We start from the raw sequence: 22,438 nt of genomic DNA on the forward strand, positions 1-22,438 counted from the left end.
AAAGGGTTGAAACCCTCGTTAGAAAATAGAATTCTTAATTTAATTCTTAATTGAGAGCTAGATTTGGCTTTAATAAAATCAAATCTGTAAAAATCACCTTGTTTCAACAGGACCTCGCTAGACTGTAACTTTTAAAAATGTTTTTATTGTTGTCCTTCATATTATGTAAAGAAGTCCTTCTAATAAGGAAAAATGAAATGCTAAAATATTTTAGAAATTATGAATACTAAAGATTAAAGAGACATTTCTTCTCTCTGACCAAAACATATATTAATTCAATTCTTTTCAAGAGAAAAGTTCATAGATAGAATTAAAATTCATTATTTCCATCTCTACCCATTTATTGATGCTCCCCGAAAATCCATTCCTCTTTATTCAACATTAAAAAAAAATTTTTTTTTTTTTGCCATGCCATGCAGCATGCAGGATCTTAGTTCCCTGACCAGGGGTCAAACCCGTGCCCCCTGCAGTGGAAGCGTGGAGTCTCAACCACTAGACCGCCAGGGAAGTCCCTAAAAATTTTAATTCAAAAAGTTTAAAGTCCAAGAGCAATGCTTGGCATAGCATTTGTCTGTACCAGTCAGATGCCACCTAGTTTGTCTTATCAGATTTATAAACTGTCCCCTCAACCAGACTGCAAACTTCTTGAGAGTAAGGGCCTTTTTCTATCCCCAAGACCTAACAAAGGGACTTACATAGAGTAAAATGTTGATAATGGCTAGGAAGGATACAGACTAGTGAATAAGTTGAAGAATTAATTTAAAGTCCTAAAGAATACTTGATGTTTGAAACTACCGCCCGCAAATGACAAGAGTCCTGGATCAAAAGGGCTCATGGCCTGAGTCCAGAAGCAACAGTAACAACAGCAAACTGAAGCCAGCAATGAGTTCACAAGTTTTGGCCACCAACTAATGCAAGTTTCCTGTGCCTAAGACCCTGCCCAAGAAGAGACACTGGTAAAAACATGCATGCATAATTTTTTAAAAGCCATTTTCAAAGAAGTAATGTTTAAGACTTTAACTTAAGATGTGGGGAGAGGTGCCTCATCCCCTCACGAAGGATCCATTTGCCAGAATCATACACACTTGGGCACAGCAGAGGGAAGGGCTTTGCTGGGAGTGCTAGTTCTGCTAGCTCTAGAGCTTATATCTCTTCAAGTTCTAGAACCCTTAGAAAAACTAAGATCCTAATATAAAAGTATAAAATCACAACATTTAAGCAAGATCCAAATGTGTTACTGCCTTCTTAGAAATTCATTTTACAGTCGTTATATTAATAAATCTATTTATAGGTAATGGATGGGTTTTGGTAAATTTATCCTCAACCCTGTTCTTTCTTGACATTAAGTCAGTGCATTCATTCATCCTTTCATTCATTCAGCATTTATTGTACGTCTACAAGAGGCCCTGTGTTAAGCAAAGAAAAACAGTAAATGAGGTGTAGTTCTTGTCCTTGAGAAACGTAGTCACATTCCACAAATGTACAGTTAGATTAATGCTCTTAACCTGCTCAGATTTCACAAAATGGAGCATCAGAGAAACAACCTTTTTCTCTGTGATCTTGGCATTGTGCACCTGGTGGACACGCGATTCTTCTATGTTCAAACACCGCCAATGCCTTTCACTTTTAACTTTATTTGGCAAAGCAGCACTGCATCAACTGTTCAGTGACTAGGACGCAGCTTACACAGCATGTTAAATCCATATACATTATGAGCAGCAAATCAGAAACAGAAAAACAATACTGAGCTACAAGTCTCCTAGAATTTTTAAAGAGAGAAAGGAAGAACTATGTCAGTTATGTCCAATCTGAACAGCTGAGTGTTTTAAGGGACATCACCTGTCATCTTCTTAAGTTTTAATATTTACAAATGCTTAGCTTTAAGGTCACAAAGCAGCCGATTGTATCTACAACATGCTATTCTATGACACCACATCAAAAGCTTTAAAAAGGAAGCTCATCTCTATTTTCTTAGTAGCATCTAACATACACCCAAAAACCAAGAATCTTAACTTATAAATGGTGGTGTTACCTGATGCACAAAAGCAATCTGATGAATTAACATCTGAACAGAATTAAGTGTCTAAGAAGAGAAAAACCACTCCTCAAAATCAATTCTCAAACTATGTTTTCCATTTTGCAGAACGCTTTCTTTTAACATTTAAAGTAAAACGTGGGCATGTTAAAGTAATAATACACAAATTTATATCTGCATCCTTCTACCAATTTGGCTTCTGTGCCTCTTTGAAGAATTAGAAACCCCACAAAACCACACATTTTCATGCTGAAAATAGTGTAAGAAAGTCCAAAACAAGCTGTGATGCTGTTGATTTTCAAAAGCTTTGAGGACTGAGATGAGCAATCCACTGTAATATTATATACTGGTCAAGCTGATGTTGCTTTTACAGTTCGTCCCTGGTGGGGGAAAAGGAGAGAAACATATAAGTAGGAGTTACATATTACAAAACTTGGCTTTCTAATAGATTAGATACCACTAATAAATCAGTAAAAATACACTGATCCCCAAGCATTATTAAAAACAAAAACAAAACTGAGCAAATGATCCAAGTCAAAGCAAAAACGGAAATCAGCCATTTCAGACATCCTTCGTGCTACTCCAGAATGAAGAATGAAAACTAAAGGACCTGAATTCTTTATTTTTTAATTCAAAAGTAACTTTCTTCCTTCAAGACCAAATATTCAGAGAAATGGTAACTTTTAGATCCAGGATCTTGCTAATACTATTTATTGTAAAATAATAATGAGTAGTTAGAGTTCAGATCATTCTTTACAGCTACTTTCACAAAATTGGACAAAAATTTAGTCTTTTGTTTAGGGTATCTGTTAGCAATTGTCGAGTGGGTCAATGTCAACCCAAACTCTTTGTGAGAAAACGCATCATCTGTCGGTATAATATACCTGTCAGCTGATTTCATAAGGCAGCTTTATCAGCTCCAAAAGAAACCATTCGCTCAGCCAGGTGCAGCACTGTGCCAGCAACTGCCAGTGAGAGGAAGGAAGGAATAAAAATGCAGTCTAAAATAAATTGTATGGTATATAAATTATACCTCAATAAAGCTCTTAAAAGTGAAAAAATAAAGCTACCAGAAAAGCCTAAAGGCTTCTTATTTGAGGGTAATCTGAGTAATAAAAAACATTGTTAAAGACTCAAGTACTTTAGGGGTAAAGAAGTATGATGTTTGCAACTAAATCTCAAATGACTCAGGAAAAAATGTTACATATATGTATACATATAGAGAAAGAGGGAGTGAAAAGGAATGTGGAAAAATGTTAATAATTGGTAACTCTGGATGAAGAGATTCAGGAGCTCTTTGTACTATTCTTGCAACTTGTCTATAATAAAAATTTTTAAGTTTTTTAAAAAGCTGTTAAAGTAAATTTGAAGGGAAGGTAAATAAAGAGCTAAAATTTCCCAGGTAAGTGGTGAATTAAGGGATTATTGGCCAGTACAGTATTTTTTATAAAATACGAATTTTATAAATTGTGCAAGAAAATATTTTTAAAATGACTTCTCCCATCAGCTGTCTTTGTCATACAGCACTGGATTATCTGTTAAATGGTAAGTTATCAATTCTTGTTCCTCTTAATACATTCTTCCAAATAATTTAAGTACTGTAATTCTCATAAAACAGCTTTTACTTAAATTCATGCAAGCATTAAAGTACTTAATCTTCAAAGAGTTCACTTGCAAAGTGCTCTAGTCATAAATTAAATTCACTTGTGCTTTTTAAAATATGGATTAAAGATACTATTGTTGTTTTTTAAATAATTTTACATTTTATTTACCTGTTGCAAGGCATTAAGGATTCTGTCAATAAATATCCTTATTGCCCAGCATATCCTCTCATATTTAAAAAAATATGCCCAGCATATTTTTTAAAATATTTTTTAAAAAATTAAAAAAAATTTTTGAAAAGGGAAAAGGATAAAAACTCTCAACAAACTGGGTATAGAGGGAACGTACCTCAACATAATAAAGGCCACATATGACAAGCTCACAGCTAACATCATATTCAACGGTGAAAAGCTGAAAGCTTTTCCTCTAAAATCAGGAACAAGACAAGGATGCCCACTCTCGCCACTTTTATTCAACATAGTACTGGAAATCCTAGCCAGAGCAATTAGGCAAGAAAAAGAAATAAAAGGCATCAAAATCAGAAAGAAAGAGGTAAAACTGTCTCTTTTTGCAGAAAACAACTAACTAAAATTAGCTGTTTCTATATACTAATAATAAACTATCAAAAGAAAAATTAAGAAAACAATCTAATTTACAATTATATCAAAAAGAATAAAATATCTAGAAATAAATTTAACCAAAGAGTTGTACACTGAAAACTATAGAAAGTTAATGAAAGACACTGAAGATGATACAAATAAATGTAAATATATTCCATACTCATGGATTGGAAGAATTAATGTTGTTAAAGTATCCATACTACCCAAAGCAATCTACTGATTCAATATAATCCCTATCAAAATTCCAATGTCATTTTTCACAGAAATAGAACAATCCTAAAACTTGTATAGAACCACAAGAGACTCCAAATAGCCAAAGCAAACTTTAGAAAGAACAACAAGACTGGAGGTATCACACTTCCTGATTTCCAACTATATTACAAAGCTAGAGTAATCAAAACAGTATGGTATTTGGCATAAAAACAGACACAGAGACCAATGGAATAAAGAAATAAACCCATGCATATATGGTCCATTAATTAAGGAGCCAAGAATATACAATGGAGAAACAGTCTCTTCAATAAATGGTGTTGGGAAAACTGGAGAGCCACATGAAAAAGAATGAAACTGGACCCCATCTTATACCACACACAAAAAAATTAACTCAAAATGGATTAAAGACTTGGATGTAAGATCTAAACTTATTGTGGTGATCATTTTGCAATATATACATCTATCAAATCACTATGTTGTACACCTAACACTAATACAATGCCATATGTCAATTATATCTCAATAAAACTGGAAAAGATCATATTGTTAAAAAATGTTTAATGATATGGGATAATGTTGATGACATTTTATTAAATAAAAAGATTACAAAATAATGCTACCATATGATCTCAGGATTACAAAAGAGATTTATATAGATCTATGGATAAAAGAAGAAAAAATCTACAAAATGTTAATAAGAGGTTATCTCTAGATTTTGGGATTATGGGTGACTTTTATTCTTTGTATTTTTTTTCCTATTTTTACAATGCATATACATTACTTTGGTAGTCAGGAACAGTATTGTTGAAAAGAAATAGAAGGCAATTTATAGCACCCCACTCCAAAAAAAAAGGAAAAGAAATTAAGTTTACAGACTTGAGTTTGTAACATTTAGGGTGCCAAGGAAAACCAAAAATTTGCTGCCATGGCAAGTATAACCTTGTCACATCCTAAGACTCCAAAATCCATTAACCTTATTAATTTTTCCTAATATTTATAATTCTACATAACCATTTTTTTTTTCTTTTGCGGTACGCGGGCCTCTCACTGTTGTGGCCTCTCCCATTGTGGAACACAGGCTCCGGATGCACAGGCCCAGCGGCCATGGCTCACGGGCCTAGCCGCTCCGCGGCATGTGGGATCTTCCCGGACTGGGGCATGAACCCGTGTCCCCTGCATCGGCAGGCGGACTCTCAACCACTGCGCCACCAGGGAAGCCCAACCATATTTTTCTTTATCTGACTTACATGCACAGATCACTTACAATAAAAAAGAGTACATCCTAAATTTCTAAAAAGGCTCTTTAAAATTGTATACATGTGGGCTTTCCTGGTGGCGCAGTTGTTGAGAGTCCGCCTGCCGATGGAGGGGACGCAGGTTCGTGCCCCGGTCCAGGAGGATCCCACATGCCGCGGAGAGGCTGGGCCCGTGAGCCATGGCCGCTGGGCCTGCACGTCTGGAGTCTGTGCCCCTCGGTGGGAGAGGCCACAGCAGTGAGAGGCCCGCGTACCGCAAAAAATAAATAAATAAATAAATAAAATTGTATATATGTGCTAATATTTCATTAGATTAATAACTGTATATATTTGTTACTTTATTGTATAATAAGTAATTATACATAATTTAATTAGGTTAATAACTCTAAGTTACTAACATTTAGTATTATATATTCTTTATCAAGAACAACTGAAAATAGGTACTACCAGGAAATAACAATCAAAATCCATGAACATTTTCTAATTAATGGGCTTTCTGAGGTAATAAAAGCTTTGTACAATTAGCTTTGTACAAAGCATTATGAGAGACATAAAAAGAATTCCAAAAGCAACAGAATATATTCCTGCCTTTAGGATGCAAAATATATCATAATGCTGTAAAATATGTAAAGAAATTAAAAAGGGACAGTATAGAACAATATGGAACACAGGATCGGCTGGATATCCTAGGACCTAAACTGTCAATCCTAGAAATGCCAATCAATTCATAACATTTCTTTCATGTGTACATGGCACTTTAAGAAGACGTCGATAGACAAAGTACTTATGGAATGAGAACCCTGAAACATTCCTCAGTTTCACAAACCAGAGATGGACTTATTCCTCTGACTCTTGTGGCTATTAAAAACAAAAATAAAATAAAACTTACCAGAAGATTAACAAAATGTTGATTTCTAGATACATAAAATAAATATACTTGTATAAAATAAAATACAAATTTAAAAATCATTAAGTTTACAAAGCAACTAATACAACTATTACATATCCATAGTCTTGAACATAATACCACAGATTCTAAGTCTATAGCCTATCTCTCTGACATTCTCTCTCCTTTTATTAATCCACCAAAATTGCAAGGAACATTTTTCCAAGTATAAGGGGACAAAAGTCTACATTCAAGTTTGGGGCTTTATTTGGCACTAGAATTCAGCATGCCCACTAAGTTCTCTCTCTTTTTTTTTTCCATCTAGTTTCTATCACACCTTCCGAGAAATGATTGGATCTCACTCTCACAGAGCACTCCAACTAGCTCTGGACGCCTCAGTCAGAGAAGGATGGAAAGCTGGTGAGAAACAAGAGAATGTTCGTAAGAAAGCACTAGGATGAGTTCTTGAATTAATCCTGAAGAAATTCTGAAAGAAGAGAAATCATCTAGCCTGGCAAGAAACTGACTAGGGAGCTTTTTACATAATTCCCACGTGAGATGAGAAAATGTAGGCAACCCTTTTTAACCACATTCTATCCTTAACACCAGTGCCTTAATTCAGGCCACCATCACTGTACCCCTGACTTGCTACAGGTACCTCCTACTTCTGACCCTAGTTTTGTCCCTTTCCAATCTACTCTCTACCCCACTGCCAGAATTATCTTTCTGAAATGGAATTCTGATTGCTTCACTGCCTGGCTTAAACAATCGCTCCCTACCGCCCTCAAGGCAGAGCCAACACACCACACTCTAATTGCCTGTTTGTCTTGTCTTTGGATTTTTTTTGGGGATCCTCTACTTGACTGTAAGTTCCACGAGAATGGTCAGTTTCAAATTCACAGCTGTGTATTCCTGGCCCTAAAGCAGTGCCTACATAGTGGGCACACAAACACTTGTTGAACTAATGATGTATTAAGAAGGTCCTCACACTGAAAAATATTTAACAAATTTAACAACAGAACAAATTGCCAAAGAAAAGTATTAGATGTTTGCTTTTCCAAAGGCAATTTAAAATAAAGGCTTTTTTCTTTTTTTTCCTGTCTCGGACAGTTTAAGCATAGATTAGCCTGACGGGGATAGAAACAGGGCACACAAAAGCTAGATGTCCTCTCAAATCTATTCCACACCTAAATTTAAAAAGAAGCAGACGGGGACTTCCATGGTGGTGCAGTGGTTAAGTATCCACCTGCCAATGCAGGGGACACAGGTTTGATCCCTGGTCCGGGAAGATCCCACATGCCGCAGAACAACTAAGCCCGTGCACCACAACTACTGAGCCTGCGCTCCAGAGCCCACGAGCCACAACTACTGAGCCCACGTGCCCCAACTACTGAAGCCCTTGTGCCCAGAGCCAGTGCACTGCAACAAGAGAAGCCACCGCAATGAGAAGCTCACGCACCACAATGAAAAGTAGCCCCCGCTCACCGCAACTGGAGAAAGCCAGCACACAGCAACGAAGACCCAACGCAGCCAAAAATAAATAAATAAATAAATAAATACTAAAAAAATAAAAAGCAGCAGAGGAATTTGCTGCATGGGAGGAAAGGGGAAGGAAAAAGGTGGTGAGAGCTGACTTCAGACTACATCTGGCACAGGGCCTCTTCCTCTCTCCCAGTTAAGTCTGCCCCATACAATGCCCTGGCAGAGAGAAGAGGGCGAGAGGAGAGAAAACTGAGGTGATTCATAGACGTGGGAGTAGCTGCTTCCCTCTATCACTACAGCTCCTGTCAGGGACCACACCCCACCCCCGCGTCTGCTGTCCCTGCTCTCACTGGGTTCCAGTAAAAGTGTTTCCTTACCTTTAGGTCTAGAGTGGTAATAGCTTCCTACTATCACCCTGGGAACCCCTGGTCCCTGGGTAGGTCACATTCTTTACTGGTTCCCATAACCTTTCCCGTATTTCTTTGAATAGTCCCTTCATTAAAATCACTTCAAAATCCTAGCTGAGCACACTTTCTGTTTGCTGCCTGTGACCTTGACTGATAGTTTATGAACACAAACAGAAATAGCAGATTAGGGTCTCTTAAGATTTTTTTTTTTTAATTTTTATTTATTTGGCTGCATTGGGTCTTCACTGCAGCTCGCGGGCTTTCTCTAGTTGCGGCGAGTGGGGGCTACTCTTCGATGTGGTGTCCAGGCTCTAGGCACGCAGAACGTAGCACGCAGGCTCAGTAGTTGCGGCGCACGGGCTTAGTTGCTCTGCAGCATGTGGGATCTTCCTGGACCAGGGCTCGAACCCGTGTCCCCTGCTAAGTTAACCGTTGATGTTTTACCCTTTCAAACATCCTATTTTCTAGTAATTTCTTTCGGTACAAATTTGTTTTTTAATGTGGCAGTTGTTTTTTTCCAATTTCGTTTCCAGATTTTGTTCTACCTTTATATTCTTTAAACTTCATGATTTACAACTAAGTAACTGATTATCTCTGTAATTAGAACTACATCTTTGGATATAGGAAAATGTGTTTGAACAAACAGAAAATTTGCAATAGAAAAAAATTAGAAAGTCCTCCTAGTACAACTAGAGAAAAGTTTCCAATGATGCATACATGTAAAATTGCTCAATGTTTTAAAAAGTTGAAGGCCAAAAAGAAAACCAAGTGTATATATATATTTAAATATTTGGTAAATGGTTGAACAATTGTCCATAGATTTAAAAATTATTCTAAATTTAATACAAATAGTTTAGTCTTATCAAGGGTAAAATACAGGTGTGTGGAAGCCTGAAGCTTATATAATTGGGTAAGGGGGGAACGTCTTTATGAAGGAAAAAAAAAGTAGACTAAAAATAAGACTATGCATATAAAATTTGGTATAAGGCCATGAAGGACCCAAAGCAAGTGAGGGCCCTGAAGCTTAAGTTTCATTAGCTTCAAGCTAAGTCCGCCTCTGGTTATAAAAACAAAAATCCTTTTTGTAATTCCTTCATCATTAAATTATGGTACTAATAATGTATATAAAAGGAGAAATTTTAAACTTATTAATGAAAATCTGAACTCTTACTTGATACCAAATTTCAGTAATTTCAGTGATATGTTTGCCCCTTTTATACAGCAGCAATCATACAATTATGTAGTTATATAACCAGACTAGAAGCAAAATGAACTTCGTAACTATATCTGATTCTAACTGACAAGACTGATAGCTTTTTAAAACTTTTTTTTGTTTTAAAGAAGTGCCTGTGCTCCAGTTAGAATTCAAAGAAAATAGCTATAACTACATTAGGTGAAGAATTAAAATGCAATTCCTAGTAAGGTATCCCAGAAATGGCCAATCAAAATTAGTCAGAAGTAAAACTCAGTTTTGAACAAACTGAGGTAGATTCACTACCATTTTTGCCATTACCATTCATTCAAAAGGTGCCTTTCCTCTTTCCAGAAAACAAAACTGAGAGGGCTATTAAACCTATAATCACCAATTTACTTATTAAGAATCGTCTTAAAATAAGTACCTCTGTCCAATAAAAGTAGATTCTAAAACAAGGAGGCGGTAAGGCCTTTCTTATTCCGGCATTTAATTCCAAGTAGACTTGGCTAATGTCACTCTTACTTACTGATCTCACTCCCTCCCACTGGAGAGAGTGGGAAGGGAAAGAAGGAAGAGAGGAAAAGAGAAATCTTGGCTTCAAACGAAAGATCCAGATTATGCTGAGACACAGAAACAAAAGTGGGTGTTAAAATGAGCCATGCTGTACTGAAGATTATGCTACGTTCTGCTGGCCCTTTGGGAAGGTGTGTGAGACCTGGGCACTCACTTACAGAATCCCCTCCCCTCCCCGGGAACTTAGAGTAGCTTAAAAATTGGCCAGCCTGTTCTATAAAACGGTGAGTTTCTTCCTTAGAGTGGTTCGGAAACAAGAGTGGAATGTGAAACAGGCACAGGTTGTCAGACGTCTATGAGCCTGATTGAAAGAGAGAAATCAAGCTGAGAGGGAGAATGTCCTCTCTGGGATCCTGACACCCTCGAAAACTGGGACAAGGGTATCTTTTCCCTTCTTTCTCTTTACAACAATGGTATAATAGAGATGAACTGGGGCAGGAAACGATGACCCCGTCTCTTCAGATGACAGCCTTTGTTTCCATGACCGTACAACAGCTATAAAAACGAGTTGCAAATATAGAAACAGAGTGGCTGATACTAAAAGAATCTTAGAAAGTGTGGCTGAAAGCCTCTTTAAAAAGAAAAACACCTTTGTGCCAACCAAGTCTCACCCCCCTTTCCCAAAGATGAGCGAAATCAAAAGGACAGACCATGCAAAACTTTTCTACATTTTTAATGTAGTGAATTTCTCATGTTAAAATGGAGCAGCACAAAGGTGACAACCGAAAAAGCGGCTCTTGTAGTCTAATCTCTTAAAATCCACACCCTTTCACCTTGCATGTGTGGAAGAAGAAAGAGCAGAAGATAAAATCACTTCCACCTGGACCACTGCTTTTCTTTATCTGTTAAAGGCACGTATATCACTCCCATCAGAGGTTTCATTTTGACACTGCCATCTTGTAGCTTGTCATACTGCTCCAACATCTGGTTTCCACCTGCAGGACCAACTGGCAATATCAATCTTCCACCAGGCTTTAACTGGTCTATTAGCTAAAAGAAAAAGAAGAGCACATATACACCAAGATATAGATTTTATGTTAATAGTCATTTTACATCACTATACACAACTTTCAGTGTCCATGGGCAGAAAGCAGAAATGTACTTTATTTAGTACATACATACTTCCACTGTTAAGCTTGTTACTCAGTTACCCACTCACTCATTTACCTGCCGACCTTCCTACTACAGTACAAATGCTCTGACAACAGGGACTGTGTCTTATTCGCCTCTGTGCCCTTAGCATCTAACACAGTACCTGGTACAACTGCAATGCTCGAAATGTTTGAGTTGAACCACATAATGTAGGCCTATCCTCTTGGGAAGGCCAAAGGCAAAACAGGAAATTTCAATTCCTGTATGCCTATTTTGAATCTTTATAGTTTGGAGGGGAGGAGGGGAAGTGTAGAACATCAGCAAGGAATACTTATCCTATCTAAGAATTTAAGGCATCACTGAACCAAAAATAAGGGAACCTTGGTTTTATGACTGAACTTAGGATTACTGGCACCATATGACATGACGAAGGAAGGTGGGGCTGGAGTCTCTGCAGCGTCAGGACAAGGACGCTCTTTCAGTGAAGAACCAAAACTACTCAGTGAAAGCCCCCTAGTCAGAAAAATTTTAAATCGTATGTCACAATTTGAATGTAGCCTGACAGATGACCACTGATCAAAAACAGTAAGGAAGAAACCTTACTTTGGATAGTATTTTTCCAAGGAAGAGTGTCCTTAAACAAAATTTTTGTTGTCAGCAAGTCTACCTTATTTTTTCCCTTTAAAGTTTTCTAAATGTCAAGGTTTTTAATGAAAAAATGGCAGACTTCTTCCCACTACTCCAGTCTTGCTCCCTAAATCCACTCATTTTAAATCCTTTTAGCTGTCTTCTTTTGTAGTGCTTACTTCTAAAGCATGTCTTTTATTTTTTTAACTGAAATATAATTGGCATATAAATATTGTATTAGTTTTAGGTGTACAACATAAAGATTTGATATATATATATATGTATATAATGTGAAATGATCACCACAGTAAGTTTAATTAACATCCATTATCACACATAGTTACAATTCTTTTTTCTTGTGATGAGAACTTTTAAGGTTTACTCTCTTAGCAACTTTCAATTATATGGTATAGTACTAGTAACTATAGTTACCATGCTGTATAATATTTCCTTTTTTATTTCAGATTATGTGGAAATAAGATGAGGACTAAGCTCTCATACATCAACAGCTGTCCCTCGGTATCCAAGGGGGATTGGTTCCAGGACCTTACCTCTGATACCAAAATCCACAGATACTCAAGCTCCTTATATAAAATGGTATAATATTTGCATATAACCTATATATCCCATATACTTTAAATCATCTCTAGATTACTTATTATACCTAATACAATGCGAATACCATGTAAAGAGTTACCAGGTGTGACAAATTCAAGTTTTGCTTTTTGGAACTTTCTGGAATTTTTTTTTCTGAGTATTTTTGATCCATGATTGGTTGAATCCTTGAATGTGGAACCCTCAGATACAGAGGGCCAACTGTATCTGCTCCTTTCCCCCAATCCAACCACTATCATAATTTTTTATTAAAACCATTTTCAGTTATGACTGTGTAAATGTAATTTGCAGCTGAGCCAAAAGGTACCCAATGATTGTTTCCTTTCTTATATAATAGCTGTTTTCCCAACAGTTAAAAACTGAAGGTTTTTCTTTTTTCATTCCCTTAATTTTCTTTGTAACTGTTTCTAAATCTTGGTACCCTCCCAGCTTCTTTTTTTTTTTTTTTTTGCGGTACACGGGCCTCTCACCGTTGTGGCCTCTCCCGTTGTGGAGCACAGGCTCCGGATGCACAGGCTCAGCAGCCACGGCTCACAGGCCCAGCTGCTCCGCGGCATGCGGGACCTTCCCGGACCGGGGCACGAACCCGTATCCCCTGCATCGGCAGGCGGACTCTCAAGCACTGCGCCACCAGGGGAGCCCCCCTCCCAGCTTCTTAATGAAATTTTCATGCAGTCAAATCTATCTAATTAGTGCCTTCCTTTTTTTTTTTTTTTTTAACTGCTCTTTTTTCTTTTTTGGTAGGCTCGCTTCTAGTACCTTCCTCCTCTACTCGAAATCTGGACTGGTTATTCTCCAGGCCTGCTGCATAGCGTTCATACTGGGACTTCCTTTGCCATAATCCTGGAATCCTGGGAACTCTTACCACCTCTCCCTTGAACAAGATGTCCTACCTTTTTTTTTCTCCCTCATTTTTTGATGATATAATTAAAGCAATTCCTCCAGAAGTATTCTGTGAAACAGTATGTGGAATATTTTTAAAGACAGAGATTGAGATTGGCAAATCTAAAATTATCTTTATTCTATGTATTTAGTGACATGTGTGGGTACAGAATTCAAGATTGGAAATCATTTTCAATTCAGAATTGTGATGGTCTGCCTCTGACTTGTTCATTCTAATGTTGCTTTTCTATAGTCTGATGCCTTTCTGATTACTGACCCTTAAACGGTTTATCTATTTTGTTTTTCTGGAAACTTTTGGAATATTCTCTTTATCTGTAACATTCTGAAATTTCATGGTGATATTGTGGCTCTTTTTTTTTTTTTTAATTCATGGTACTAGGCACTCAAAAGATCTTTTCAAACTATAGAATTATGTCTTTCGGTTCTCAGAAATTTTCTTAGGGCTTAGGGCTAACTGTTCCTCATAAAGAATTTCAAGCAGTAGCCCCTCTTTTCAGGCCAAAGCGTTAACTCTGGTTTCCAAGGTCCTGATGCCTCCAATTTCTAAGCTTTTTCTGAGTTCTGCAGAGCAAACTGCTTCTGCATTGATACCCCTCTCTGCAGTCTCTTCGGTTCAACTTCCTTCACCCTTCCAGGTCAGTTATTACTCCAACTGCTTTCTGTCTTCACACACTGTAGAGTTCAGGATTGCAGGTATAATCTCCTAGATAACTGAATATGGAGTTTGTGTTTCCGTTTCTTGTTTTTCTAGTTGTTTTGGGGTGATATCCAAAGGAGGCATAAATATCTTTATTCTCTTAAAACTGGAAAGCCCCTTCAGCATGCCTATCTTCAAATTTAATCAGATGTAAAGAGCACCCCCCCCCAACCAATAATACTTCCAAGTGCTACTACAAATGTTCAAATTCATTCTGAGCTAAAGCCAGAAATACCTTTCGGGATCATCTTAGGGTCTTAGTGGGGCAGATGAGCCCTGTACCCAAGACCTTTCATTTAAACACAGTTCTGAGAAAAAATGAAAAAACAAAAAAAAAAAATAAAAAAATAAACACAGTTCTGTTTCAGATTTTAGTTGTTCCTACTAGGCTGCCAATATTTAAAAAAAAAAAAAAAGTTAAAAAAGTTAAAAAACCTACTGATCAATTTTCATCCTACATGAAAATTCATTACGTTATTCATTTATGACTTGTACACCTTTCTTTTAATTGAAGTTAATACTTCAATTAAAATATGTTAAAACCACTGGTTTGGTCTTTTTTTCAAACAGATAACAGGGTCAGAGAAAATAGCTGATTTTCCTAAGGTCGTTCAGCCAATGAATAACAAGTCAGTGACCAGAACAAATCCCCTAACTTTCAGCTTCTCATAACTGTGTAAACACACACAAAAAAAACCACTTGCAGGCTGGGGAGTACATGAGACTGTGCAGAAGAGACGCTGTCACTTTTAGCCCCTTGCCATCTAGTCAAGAACTATGAAAAAATCACATGTAATAGAAACCTAAGCCAAGGAATATTTGGGCTGACATAAGTTTATCAGAGTCTTACTAAAACTAACACTCAATTTTGTACTTAAATATTTCCTTGACTGTGTAATATATACTACTGGAATATCCTTCCCTCTCACTGCAACTATGCAAATCCTACTATTCTTTAAGATTCAGTTCAAATTCCATTCCTATAAGAAGTCTCCTTGACTATTCTATGCAACATACTCTCCCTCCCTTGAACTCCTACAGTACATATTTTGTTTTCCCTTCAATATCTATCATATGCCGATACATGTATGACACAGCTCTTCTAGAACATAAGGTTTGTGAGGATAAATGTATGACAAATACTTCCTGGTCTTACCCATGCACCTGACATAGTCTTGCACATTCTGGTATTTAACAATACACCAAGTGATTATCAGATCATGAACTCCAGAGGGACTGTCCCAATTCTACCGGTGTACTAGTTCTTAGCCGAATCAAATAGTGCTTTAAATAAGACAGCCATGAGCTGGGGCTGTCATTTATACAACTGTCTGCATATGAAAAAACTGCCTACTAACTGCAACTAAAATGCACAGCGTTTCAATTTAAAAAAAGTTGAGCATAATTATCAACCAAAAAGAAAAAAAAAGCACAACGTAACACAGATGATATTTTGAACATCAATAGAAGTCATTTCCTATAAATTTTTAAGAGCTTTAGTTGAATAAAGCAACAAACACAGAAAAAAAACAACTCACTGCCTGGGGCACAACTGGGGCTGCAGCTCCTACATGAATAGCATCATAAGGGGCTTCTTCAGCATATCCCATTCTTCCATCCCCCACTGAAAGAAAAAAAAATGCTTTAAAAATCTGTTCAGATAGAACTACGCAGTGTGAAGAATTATAGGAGATTTAAAGTGGGGAAAGGATAGATTTTTAGATAAAAGATGCTGGGACAACTGGATATTCAAAGAAAAAATAGATACTTGGACCCCTACCTCATACATACACAAAAATGAACATCACAAAGATCAAAGGTCTAAATGTGAAAAGTTAAAATGATAGTGCTTCTGAGAACTACTATAAGGACATATCTTCATGATTTCAGAGTGCCTTAAACAGGATACAAAAAGCACTAGAAAAAAATTGGTAAGTCTGACTACATTAAAATTAAGAATTTCTATTTATCAAAAAAGTACAGTATGAGAGTGAAAAGGCAATTCACAGAGTGGGAGAAGAGATTGATAATATGTACAACTAGACACAGGGCTAGTCTATAGAAGTCCTACAAATCAAAGAAAAATATAAGTAACTCAATATCTGAATAGGCATTTCACAAAAGAGGAAATCCAAATGGCCAAATGTATGAAATAGTGTTCAAGCTCACTGATTAACAGGAAAATACAAAATTAAAATCACAGAGATACTGCCATACATTAAGTGGGCAAAAAGAAAAATCTAATAATACCAAGTACTGGCAGAGATGTGAAGCAACAGGAACCCTGATACATTACTGTTGGGAATGTAAGTTGGTTCAGTCACTTCAGAAAACAGTTTTTGCAGTATCTTTGGTCACTCTATGAACTGTAACAACACACCTACAGAAATAAGTGCTTGTATGATGAGTGTATATAAGCATCTGGACTTAACGTACATTGTGAATATATCTCCAAATCAGAAACAACCCAAAATATCCATCTAGAGTAGCATTAATAAACAAATTCTGGTAATGTTCCTACAATAGAATGCTATACAGCAATAAAAATGAACTATATGCAAAAAGAAGGATGAATCTTACAGACATAATAATGAATAAAAGAAGTCATTCGTCATAGAATATATACTGTATGGTTCCATTTAGCTGAAGTTCAAGATCAAATTAAACATCGTTTATGGAAATGCAGTTAGGTAGTAAATGCATAAAAGTAATAATACCGCTAGGGAAAAGGGAGGTAGTCATGGTGAGGAAAAAGCAAGCAGAGAACTTTCCAGGTACTAATAATGTTCCATTTCTTGATCAGTGTGGTGATTAAACAGGTGTTTGTTAAGCTTCACATTTATGTTTTATGCATATTTTGATGTCTGTTATTTTTCACAATATAAAATATGCTCACATGGAAATGTGTCCATGCATACTGCTGAATGGAAAAAAGCAACCTAAAGGACAATATGTAGAGTATAAGTCAATTTAAAAACCATGTGTGTGTGCAGTTTATTCATATGTACATTTATATGTCTAAAAAACTTCAGGAGGAAAAAGAGGGGCTTTCTTTTTTATCTTACACATCTCTGCACTGTTTAAATTTTTTATATTCGACACTTGTTACTTTGATACTACTTCTTAAAAAGCAATGAAGAAAGAACTCAACATGGCATTTCCTGAACTAGTTAAGTCACGTCACCCATGGTCAAGGTAGAACCAGTGTAACATTTTAGAGTAGTTGCTTTTTCTTGCTTAGTACTTAAAAGTGAATGTTAAAAAAAAATGCAATAATTAGCTCTGAGTATTATTTAGCTTGCATGGGATTTTTCTGAAAATAAAAATTCTCCAGAGAGGAAATTTTTAAAGTTTTCTGATACTTACCAACCAGCTGCACTCTCCCTGAAGACAAAAGCATTGGATCATCCTTTCTGACATTATTTATTGAGTCGTCTACTAGCTCTTTAATGTGGTCAATTCCTATGACTTTTCCACTAGGTCCAACCTGGAAGTGAAAGAATAATTCAGTAGTTCACTGGTCTAAGTTTATTTTTCTAAAGCGGCATTAAAGTATTTCTTTATCCAAAGTCATATTCTGCAATGAGAAATCAGGACAAGTAAACAGCTTAAGCCTCCAATTAGATTGTTAAACACTCAGTTTATTATAAATTATTGGGCAAATACAACGTTCTCAACTATAACCCTTAAATGAATAATGATACTTCAGTAATTAAGAAGCTAGAATAAATTACAAAAACTTGTAATACTAAGAAAAATGATAGCTTTCTTCAATTACTAATTTTTAAATCCAGGATCTTGAAGTGGGACTTAGCTACCAATATTAAAAGGTACTTATTAGTGCAACCATTTTTATTTAAATTCCACTTAAAAGTGTGACTTTAAATATTAAAATGTTACATAAAAAATTTTTGTATAGGGACTTCTATACCTGATTCTACTGCCACATGTGGGAAATATAAAAATACATAAGGCCCCAAGTATAAATATTAATTGTAAAATAAATTTAACACAATAAAGACTCTGAAGTCAGACCACCTGTGTTCACATCTAGGTTTCACCACTTACTTACAACTATATAACCCTGACAAGTTATTCCGTCAATCAGGTTCCTCAACTGAAAAATGAGGAGGAAGGGGGTACATACCTCATAAATCATGTGAGGAGTAAATAAGAGAATACAGGAAAAGCACTGAGAACACAGACTAACACATGGTAAATGTGTGAAAAACACTGATTAGTATCATTCTCAAAAAGATAACTCAGAAATCTAATGATATTTTAAAAAATGATTATGCCTCTGAAACCATAAACATGTCAAGTATAGAGAACAAGTCATTAATTAAATACCATTTCTAGTATTTAGTTACATCCCATTAGTGAGGGTTTAACTTGTACAAAACAATTCAAACAACTGAAAAGAAATATCTGAATCCTCATTGTGTGCCTGGCACTGTTCTGGATGCTTAGGATACATCAATGAAAAAAAATCGGACAAAATTCCCACCTCTCTGGAGCTTATATTCCAGTAGTCTGCCAGTTATATATGCATAGCAAGTTAAATGGATTCTAGTCCTAAAGGATCCATAAATCCTAACTTAACTAAACCATACCCTTCCAAGCTGGCCTACAGGTACAAGATTTTTCATAATCAACCCGATTTGATTATTTGAACACAGATAAACCTTTACTTCAAGGTGCTTGAGTGGGCCTCCAGACTTATACTCTGGATAGTCATTTACCAGATAAGCCTCTGATGAGAAAAACCTGAAGTATAACAAAAAACACATTTTTATAAGAGCATTTTTCTTAATGTAAAAAAAGCTCTCCTTCAATCCCAATAAACCTGTAGGAGTGTTTGGAAATCAGGCTGTATTCTGTTCTGCCAGAAGAGTACTTGGAAGAGTGAAGTTTGGCTACTGGTTGCCACTTTGTGATCACAGAGAAGAGCATATCGGAAAATGAAGCCAACATGTGGAGGAAAGCAAAGTCAAACCAAGAACCAGAGAGAAACCCATTGTCCATAACAACATTTGATCTTCTTCTGAATCCAGCCATACAAGAAGTCAGATATACCTCTAGACTTTTCCATTATATAAACCAAATAAATTCCCTTCAAGTTCTGCCACTTTGACTGAATGTTCTGTCACTTCAACAACAACAAAAAGAAATCCTAGGTGATACATATTCTAACTGCTATCTTAATAGAATTTAAAAAGGAACATAGAAAACCTTCGAAAACTGCTAGTGAAAAAAATACACAGCCAAATCATATAATACGCTTCTGTTGGGGCCAGAATGGTAAATAAAGCTCTTACCATACGTGCAAAACATGCAGTAAGGATTCCACTTCCAGATCCTACATCAAGAGCTTTAGCTCCTTCATGCAATTGATCAAATAGAAGTTCTAGTGCATATGCATGCTGCCAAAAGAAAACAAAGCAAGTATTCATTTTTTTTCAAAACTCTATAAAGTATATATACCATGGCATACAAATAAAGTTGCTAACTTGTCACCAATTTTTCTACTATTGTCATCTACCAAAACAATGAAAACATAACATATTATATACTTATATCTACACAGGAATTACGTATAAGAAAATTCTTGTTTGATTAAAATTCTTGTGTTTTAGATGAAGTGTTCAGTAATTTTAGATCTCCAGTGTGCAAATTTTTTTAATTTAATTAATTCAAAGTCAAAAGCTACAAAAAGATTTACAGTGAAAAGTCTGCATCTCACCCCTGTCCCCAGTCTCACTCCGTAAAGGCAACCAATGTTACCAGTTTCTAGTGATTTCTTCCAAACATATTCACTTTATGCATATATAAGCAAATATATATGCATTTATAAATTTATTATATCTTGAAAGAGCTTCCTTATCACTATTTAAACAGTGTGTTCACTCTTTTTTAAGGCTGAAGAGTATATTTTTGTATGAATGTATTGTAGTAATAAATATAACTGATGAGAGATATTTAAGTTAGCTTCAATCTTCTATAACAAGAGATAAAATAACCTTAAAAGGTGTACCTGTAAGATAATGTAATAACCTTTTTAATAATCTTATAAAGTATATCTATAGGACAAATTCCTACAAGTGGAATTAAGGGGGCCAAAGGATATATATTTTTGTTTACCGTATATATAAATGACAAATCAAATAAATTCATGTTGGTTATGCTTTGGACCAAACCAAGAAATAAAGCCTTCTCTACTCCATCCTCTTTATAAACTTACATTTTAGTGCTTTTCCAAAATATGAGGTTAGAATTAATAAATGTTATCTCAAAAGCTGTCCTTAAATGCCTGGTATATTAATTATTAAAAATCATCAGATCCAGTAGCAATAAGCACATTCACTATCAGATCTTGGTTGACAAAAATACATATCCATGAATCCATAGTGACAGTAAGTAAATACATCCTTCTATATATACATAAATGGAGAATAAGGAGAAACTGTTCTCAACTGTTTTTAAATATAGATGAAATGATGAACTTAGAAAATTGCCATTTGGCAACCATTTCAGTAATAACTGATTGAGGCAAAAATCACAAATGTATGCTAAAACTAGTGTATTATCATTTGATGAGTAACAAGATATTTACATACTCTCAAAGTGTTTGCCCCAGACACTTATTAATTACAAAAGGGAAAAGTAGTAACTTTACAATGGAGTTCAGAAGTTTCTTGGTGGAGAAACCTGACTGACACGACCTCAGTCAGATGATTAAAGTTAATATCACCAATAATGGGACACTCTGACATCACATGACATCTGCTAAAATACATCACTTCTGGGATATTCCAGGCAAAAATGCATAACTAATATCTAATCAAGAAGAAACATCAGACAAACCTAAATTGAGAGGCATTCTATAAAATAACTGGCCTATAACGTTCATAAACATTTTCAAGACCATAAAAGACTGAGGGATTGTTCCAGATTAAAAAAACAAGGCAATTGAAACTCCTGATCTGCAACTTTCTTTTCCTATAAAGGACATTACTAGAACAACTGATGAAATCTAAATAAGGTCTGTAAATTGGCTAAGTGTTTAATCAATGTTAATTTCCTGATTTGGACAACTGCACTATGGTTATTTAAGTGAATGTCCTATTTTTAAAGGTAAACAGTATTCTGCCTACAAATTACTCCTAAAGAGTTCATAAAAAAGGAAATATGTATATATATGGGGGAAGGGAGAGAGGGAGGAGACAGAATAATGATAAAGCAAATGAAGTAAAATGATAACATTTGGTGAATATGGGTAAAAAGTATACGGGAATCATTTGTACTATTCTTAGAACATTTCTGTAAGTCTGAAATTATGCAAAAATTAAAAAAAAAATTTTTAATCATCAGAAACAGGTAACATTCAAAATGGAGGACAGAATGGAAACTCCCTATTCTGGAAAACTAACTTAGGTGATAAAAGCTAGAATACTGGTTACCTTGAGGATAGAGGTTGACTAGGAAAAGAGGCCTTTCTGACTGAGGGAGCCTTTTGGGGTGCAGGAAATGTTCTGTATCTTGAGCTGGGTAGTGGTTACATATATGTACACACGTAAACATTCATCAAGCTGTACACTTAAGATGCGTGCACTTTATTGTGTGTATATTATAATTTAATAAAAATTTTTTGAAAATACTATTTATTCCAATCACTAAAAGTGGAGAATCAGACATTTATGTACCTCCTGATGTGATGAACAGAAGAACCATTAAGGAGTCTTCTTGAAAAGAAAAAAAAAGGAACAAGTTAAACACCACTAGGAAACATTTAACCAAGTTCAGAATATGGGAAATTCTATAGGATAAATGAACAAATTTTGTCAATTAATAAATGGCATTTTAAAAAGGGGGACTATTAAAATTAAAAGAGACTAAAAAGACTAAAAAAGACTAAAAAGATACAATGTAAGGCTCTTGTTTGGATCCTGATTTAAACAAATCAACTGTAAAAGGATTTTTTGAAACACCTGGCCAAGTTTGAACATGGACTAAATATAAGATAATACTAAGGAACATTGCTAGTCATGATATGGTATTGTAGTTGTGCTTTTAAGTCTTTCAGATTTATACTATTTAGAGGTAAAATAATATTAGGTTTGGGATTGCTTTAAAATATTTCAGCAAAAGAGAAACAATTATATAAGACAAGATTAGCAAATTTTTGGTAATTACTGAAGTTGGGTGATGGCTACTTGAGGGTTCATTATATTATTC

At 35.6% G+C, this 22,438-nt stretch overlaps 2 protein-coding genes across 7 annotated transcripts in view; one reads left to right on the plus strand and one right to left on the minus strand.

Moving 5' to 3' along the window:
* LRP11 (LDL receptor related protein 11) overlaps positions 1-13,513 on the plus strand; it is a 62,195-nt gene extending 48,682 nt beyond the window's left edge. Inside the window, exons 7-9 of one of the 3 annotated variants that reach the window (XR_009533997.1) lie at positions 6,938-7,032; positions 12,453-12,585; positions 13,348-13,513. Coding sequence is in view for 1 of the 3 variants with exons in the window: in XM_060115207.1 (XP_059971190.1) it covers positions 6,938-6,963 (26 nt within the window). In the remaining 2 variants the exon portion in view is untranslated. Of the gene's footprint in view, positions 1-6,937; positions 9,002-12,452; positions 12,586-13,347 lie in introns of those variants that run through there. The other 2 variants (XR_009533998.1, XM_060115207.1) reach the window with 2 other exon arrangements.
* PCMT1 (protein-L-isoaspartate (D-aspartate) O-methyltransferase) overlaps positions 1,615-22,438 on the minus strand; it is a 47,642-nt gene continuing 26,818 nt past the window's right edge. The window contains exons 4-10 of one of the 4 annotated variants that reach the window (XR_009533999.1): positions 19,522-19,626; positions 17,570-17,690; positions 15,742-15,827; positions 11,090-11,259; positions 3,986-4,129; positions 2,920-3,000; positions 1,615-2,415 (exon numbers count right to left, since the gene is read on the minus strand). Coding sequence is in view for 3 of the 4 variants with exons in the window: in XM_060115208.1 (XP_059971191.1) it covers positions 2,403-2,415; positions 3,986-4,129; positions 11,090-11,259; positions 15,742-15,827; positions 17,570-17,690; positions 19,522-19,626 (639 nt within the window). In the remaining variant the exon portion in view is untranslated. Of the gene's footprint in view, positions 2,416-2,919; positions 3,001-3,985; positions 4,130-11,042; positions 11,260-15,741; positions 15,828-17,569; positions 17,691-19,521; positions 19,627-22,438 lie in introns of all 4 variants that reach the window. The other 3 variants (XM_060115208.1, XM_060115209.1, XM_060115210.1) reach the window with 3 other exon arrangements.

Source organism: Mesoplodon densirostris, chromosome 12, assembly GCF_025265405.1.
Source record: "Mesoplodon densirostris isolate mMesDen1 chromosome 12, mMesDen1 primary haplotype, whole genome shotgun sequence".
In the NCBI taxonomy this organism is placed as follows: domain Eukaryota; kingdom Metazoa; phylum Chordata; class Mammalia; order Artiodactyla; family Ziphiidae; genus Mesoplodon; species Mesoplodon densirostris.